Source organism: Chenopodium album, chromosome 24 (assembly GCF_948465745.1).
Source record: "Chenopodium album chromosome 24, dcCheAlbu1.1, whole genome shotgun sequence".
NCBI lineage: Eukaryota > Viridiplantae > Streptophyta > Magnoliopsida > Caryophyllales > Amaranthaceae > Chenopodium > Chenopodium album.
The window spans coordinates 16,575,988-16,581,987 of NC_137857.1; the positions used below are offsets into that span (position 1 = coordinate 16,575,988).

Sequence of the window (6,000 nt, forward strand, 5' to 3'; positions counted from 1 at the left end):
TCTTTTTTCTCTTTTTTTTTAGCTGACTTATGCCTTGGGTTACAAGTTGTGCACAATCATACTCTTACTGTAGAGATGATTGAATCGCTTCAACTAAAGATCAAAGAGGCTGAAACTTGGGCTAAGGAATGCGACTGCAGAGGAAAAATTCAAAACTGCCGATGAGCATGAATAGAAGATGGCTGAAGCCTTCAGCACCTTCTTCTAACAAATGGAAAAACATGTTCCTCATGCAGTTGATCAGGGTTCACCGCTGCTGAACGGGTTTGGGGCAGTTGATGTTCCCAATCTCCGATCCCGAATCGAGCACAAAATTGAGGAAGTAATCAAGTCTCGGACGGCTAGCCGAGAGGAGAGGTTCTGAAAAAAGGAGAAGCCGCTGGACGAAGAGGGTGAAGCGTCTCAGCCAAGCTGTTTAAAATAGAGAAGCCCAACTCCTCGAGGCTCAGACTACTACTGAAGCCAAGGACAAGAAGCTGCAGGACATAGGTGCTCAGTTGTAAGAAAAGGAAACAGAACTGTCTCAAGCCCAAACTGCAGTGGGTCTTGTCCGAGAACAGCTGAAGAACAAAGGTGACGAAGCTGCAAGGGTTCAGCTTCAGCTTGATGAAGCCAACGGGAAGCTTGAAACGCAGAAAGAATCCTCTTTTAAGCTTACTAACGAGCTAGAGCAGTCCGAGAAGAGCTTAAAGGTGTTTCAGCAGAAGCTAGATGAAGCTCAGATGCAGTTGAAGGTCAAGATCTACACCAAGGCTGAGTTTGAGCAAGGCTACAGGAACGGCTTCAACGTAGCTTGGAGGTTGGCTCATCATGCTGAGCCAAAGATCCAATGGAATCAGTGTGAGGTCTGGGCCGAAGACATCAACAACCCTCACATGGTCTATGCAAGTCAAGCTAAGTTGGACCTCTTGGCTCGTCTTCATGATGCTGAGCTGGAAGAAGCTCGACAGAGGAAGAAGGCTGAAGAAAAGGAGCAAGAAGCCAAGCTGAACGCTCGACCTTCATCTTCCACAGCTGGAGCTGAAACGGCACAAAGTCCCAGCGCTGCTACTCGGCCTAACCCTTCAGCTAAACCCTAGGAACTCGGGCAGTCGTCTTCAGAATCTTGCGGTTCAACATGCGCTTAACTTTTAACTTGTCGCTTCTGAATTTCTTGCCTTGAGTTTTTTTGCTTCAGCTTGCCTTGATGTACAAACTTTATTTGTTTTTGTGTTGTACGTAATTCGGCAGCTATAATTTTTCGCTAGTGGGCGGCTGCCCATGTTCATTTATGTTCTGAGATATTCACTTGATGTAGCTTGGGATCCGAGCATATTTCTCCTGCTATGAATTTGCTATTCTTTCCATTGCATTTCTTAAAAACTGTGTTTGCTTTTCGGTTTTTTCCGAAAATTCGCAAAAATCTTCTAAGTAAAAAGCTTCGGCTTGGAAAATTTTCGGCTTAACATAATTCGAACTTGTATGCTTCCTGCCCCCCAAAAATCTGAAGTGCTTGTCTTCGGATTTCTAAGATGGCTGAACTCGTTTCTTTATCATTAACGAAGCTTTTACTTCGACAAAACTTCTAAGTCAAATTTACACTTGTATGTTTTTTCATTCATCCGAGGAAATGGATATTTGAGACACAAGGCCAACTTAAGGCAATGTCTCAAACAATAACCATCCGAGGTACAGGGCCAACTTAATGCAATACCTCAGATTCGTCCATGGTCTCTTTGCCCCCAAGAACTAATGTTTTCAAAGTACAGTGCCCCTGAGGGGCAATACTTCGATGGTGAGATTGGTGTTCCATTTTAGGCAGGTTCAACGGCAATCCGAAACACAGTGCCTCTAAAGGAAAATGTTTCGGACAGAGCCGAGGAAGAACCCTCTTAGAGAAAACGGAAAAGACCGAAAATGTACAAGATAAAAAATTTGCGAAGATTTGTAGAAATGGTGGCTCTGAGGCCTTTCATTAATAATTCATAATGCACTTACAAAGATTGTTCCGCCTTGAAGGTTTACACATGGTATTTCTTAAGTACATCAGCATTCCAGTGATTTTACAACTTAGTCCCATCTAACTGTTGAAGTCGGTATGTTCCAAGCTGAAGCTCATCATAAATTTCATAAGGTCGCTCCCAAGTGGCTGACAGTTTCCCATGGATTCGGCTACTGCACAGCCGCAACATTCCGAAGGACGAGGTCCCCAATTTTGAGAGGTCTCGCATGAACTCTTCGGCTGTAGAACTTGCTGATTCTTTGCTTATATGCAGCCATTCTGTCTCGGGCTGAGTCTTTGACTTTGTCTAGGAAATCAAGGGATTCTTTCATGAGTTACTCATTCTCAACCGAGAAGTGGTGCACTCGCAGACATTCAGAGCTGATTTTCACTAGAACAACGGCTTCAACACCATACACTAGCTCAAAAGGTGAGTGGCTCGTCGCCTCTTTTTCAGTTGTCTGAAGTGACCAAAGAGTTCCGGGGAGTTCCTCTATCCACTTGGACTTTTGATCTTCAACCCTCTTCTTCAGAGCGTTAAGGATTTGTTTATTTGTAGCTTCGGCTTGCCCATTACTTTGCAGGTGACACACTGCTGAGTATGCCAACTTAATGTTGAACTCATCAGTGTACCGCCTCAGTGGAAGATTGTCAAATTGCCTTCCATGATCAAAGACAAATACCTTTGGTATACCGAAGCGAGTGATAATGTTCTGCCAGATGAACTTCCTTACAATTTGCTCTGTAATGTTCAAGGCTGCTTCGGCCTCGATCCACTTGCTGAAATAGTCAATTCCGACTATCAGCCACCTTTTCTAGTTTGGAGCATCCGGGAAGGGACCCAAGATATCCAACCCACAATGGGCAAATGGAAACGGATTTAAGATTAACAGGAGATCTCGGGCTGGCTGAAGGATAACTAGTGCGAATTTTTGACATTTTTCACACTTTCTGACCAGTTCCTTAGCATCTGAGATCATGGTGGGCTAGTAGTACCCTGCCCTCAATGCCTTATGGGCTAATGTCCTTTCCCCAATGTGGTTCCAGCAGATGCTGAGGTGGATTTCCCAAAGAATGTAATCAGCATCTGTTATTCCGACGCATTTCAGCATGGGGTTGAGAAGGATTTTTTCAGGAGCCCTCCTCTAAAGACGATGAACCTAGAGCTTGTCCGCTTCATTTTGGAGGCTAGGATTTTGTCTTCGCGAATTTCTCCCCGAAGCTTGTAAGCTAAGATGGGATCCATCTAGCTTGGCTCATGGTCGACGCAGCACACTTCTAGTACTTCGTCGAGATCAGTTCAGCTTGGTTAGAGTAGAACTAGAAAGCTTGGAGAGAGCGTCGGCTTGTGCAATCTAACCCCTTAGAATCAGTTGAACTTCAAAAGTTCTCAGCTTCGCAATTATAGTTTTGATCTTTGCGAGGTAGGATATCATCGAGGGCTCTTTGGCCTCATATTCACCTCGGATCTAATTTGCGACAAGCTGAGAGTCTGTCTTGAGACAGACATGTTCGGCATCTAGTGAGATGAACAGTTCTAGGCCAGCAACTGCTGCCTCATATTCGGCTTCGTTGTTTAAAGCTTTGAATGAAAATTTTAGTACATACTCGAAAGATTTGCCTTCGGGAGAGGTTATCACTACCCCTGCCCTCGAAACATTTACGGTAGAGGATCCATCTGTAAAAACGGTCCAAATTTTCTTTTCTTCACCTAGCGTCTCCTGGTACGAGCATTCGGCTAGGAAGACCGCTAGAGCTTGAGCTTTGATAGCTGCTCTTGGCTGGTAGTTGATGCTGAACTCTGTGAGCTCGAAGGCCCACTTAGCTAGCCTACAAGATTTTTTTCAACTTTGCCGAGGATCTTTTCCAGCGGCTGATAAGTTAAGACCACTATTTGATGGCAATCAAAATAGGGCCTCAGCTTCCGAGCGGCTACCACTACCGTATAAGCAACTTTCTCAAGTAGGGGGTCGCGAGTCTCGACATCCGTCAGAGTATGGCTGACGAAGTAAATCGGCTGCTAGACTTTTTCTTCTTCCCTTAGCAGCACTGCACTTATAGTGGCTGGGCTAACTGTCACATACAAGTACAGGGTTTCTCCTTCAACTAGGCGAGCCAGCTTTGGGAGTTGAGCCAGATGCTCCAGTAGCTAATTGAAGGCTTCCCTTTGCTCGTCTTCCCAGATGAGCTCTTTGGTTTTTAGGAGTTTCAGGGCTTTGAAGAAAGGTAACCCCTTGTCCGAGGCTTTAAAGTGAACCTATACAAGGTGACCATTCTTCCGGTGAGCCGCTGAAAGTACCTCTTTGTTTTCAACTTGGGAAGGTCGAGTGCCGCTTGCACCTTTGCGGGATTGGCATCAATCCCTCTTTTGCTAACCATGAAGCCAAGGAATTTCCCGGGATTGTGATGATCACCGGAGGATCTTCATGAGGGTACGTTACCCCCGGCAGTCGGTTTGGGGATGGGTTTTATTTTTTGTTCCACTCTTCGGCTCGGATGAACTTATCCGAAGCGTTCAGAGCTTCCTCCAAGGTCCGCGAGGGATGTATGACCATGAAGTCAAGGAACTTGCTAGTCTGTAGACCGTTTTGCAAAGCAAAGACAGCAACCCTTGGTCCAGGCTTGTGATGTCGGACGACTCGTCGCTGTAGCGAGTCATGTAGTCTCGGAGACTCACGGTCTCCCCTTGCTACAGGCCCATGAGCTTTGCAGTTGTCTTCTCTCGGTGGTTCACCATAGAAAACTTGCTTCTGAACTTGGTGGACAAATCTTCCCACACAGCTATGGAACCCTCCTGGACTCCCTTGGTGATCCACGCTTGCGCGACCCCATTGAGAGTGGTAGGAAAGTATTTGCACCAGGTCGCTTCGGACCTGGGGTTCAAATGCATATGCCCATCGTAAGAGGCAATGTGGTCCTTCGTATCCAAAGTACTATCATAAGTAATGTGCAACGAAATTTTCACCGTCAGCACATGCTCTTTCAGAATCCATTGCTCGAATGGAGAATTGGTAGGAAGCATTACGGTCTTCCCCTTGTTCGCAGCCGTTGGAACCGTGCTCCGCCCTCTCAGAGAGGTAGGAGTGGTTTTCGTCCTCGGCTGGGAAGACTCGGGGTGTGGCTTGGAGCGGTCGGGATAGGAGAGGCGACTGTGCACGCTCACCTCCCGAGAGCCGAGGCGTACGTGGACGCTTCGGCGAGCAGACTGTGGCCGAGATGCAGAGCTACTGCTTTTGTTGCTTTGATAATTATGGGTGTTGGACTACCTGAAGTAATGCGAGTTATTTTTTCTTTCTCACTCGGTCCTCCAAGTGTCCTCTTCCCATTAATCCTCCAATTCTTTAAAGGATGGAGGCTTTCCTCCCTCCCCCTAGCCGATTCTCCTCCGTACTTGTCTCGTCAAAGGAGGTGAACGGTCACGAGGAGGTGGAGGTGGCATTGCCTAGGCCTTCATGGCTTTCATGAGGACCCCAACCGCCCTCGCTAAATCCTCGGTTGAGGGCCATGTTTAGGGGGTCCTCGGTTGAGAACGGGAGCGAGAGTGAATGCTTAAAGGTTGTCTCCTAGCATTGGAAAGGCTTTAGCGAGGAGGGCTTGTCCGCTATTGAGTGTGATGAGAAGGAGATTGAGATTTCTCCCGAGATGCCCCTTTCGAGCTGGCCCCCCTGAGGAGTGCCTGCCCGCTGAAGGCGTTGACGACGGAGAAGGTGACGGCGTGGAAAATGGACCTTTCCCTGGCACCATACGATCTTTCTTCGAAGAAGAAGTGCCATTTTTGTGGGGCATTTTTGTTCTTACGGTTCTTAGCCATTATTATCACTAAGATTGAGTAGAAACGATTTAGATTGGCTTTTTTTTTAAAGTTTTCCCCACAAGCGGCGCCAAATTTTTTTCGGGTTAAACAATGGGACCTTTGGCAAGGTTCTTTCTGGTGGGCTGAAGACTGATCTCGGTCCAAGTGATGACTTGGCCGAGGATTTCTTGCACATCAAACACACGTAAACTAGCCTTGGGGGTTG

At 46.8% G+C, this 6,000-nt stretch overlaps 1 protein-coding gene across 1 annotated transcript; it reads right to left on the reverse strand.

Moving 5' to 3' along the window:
- Positions 1–2,316: 2,316 nt before the first annotated feature.
- LOC145610613 (uncharacterized) lies at positions 2,317–5,767 on the reverse strand. The gene is made up of 2 exons (XM_081665922.1): positions 5,658–5,767; positions 2,317–2,761 (listed from the first exon to the last, which is right to left on the reverse strand). Exons 1-2 carry the CDS (start codon positions 5,765–5,767, stop codon positions 2,317–2,319), a joined length of 555 nt encoding a protein of 184 aa, XP_081522048.1.
- Between the last annotated feature and the right edge of the window lie 233 nt (positions 5,768–6,000).

Excerpts from the sequence above, each read along its gene's own strand:
- LOC145610613 (XM_081665922.1), bottom strand. The coding sequence starts at position 5,767 with ATGCCCCACAAAAATGGCACTTCTTCTTCGAAGAAAGATCGTATGGTG. Across the intron at positions 2,762-5,657 it reads TCAACGCCTTCAGCGGGCAG|CAAGTGGATCGAGGCCGAAG; the intron begins GCACTCCTCAGG and ends TGACTATTTCAG.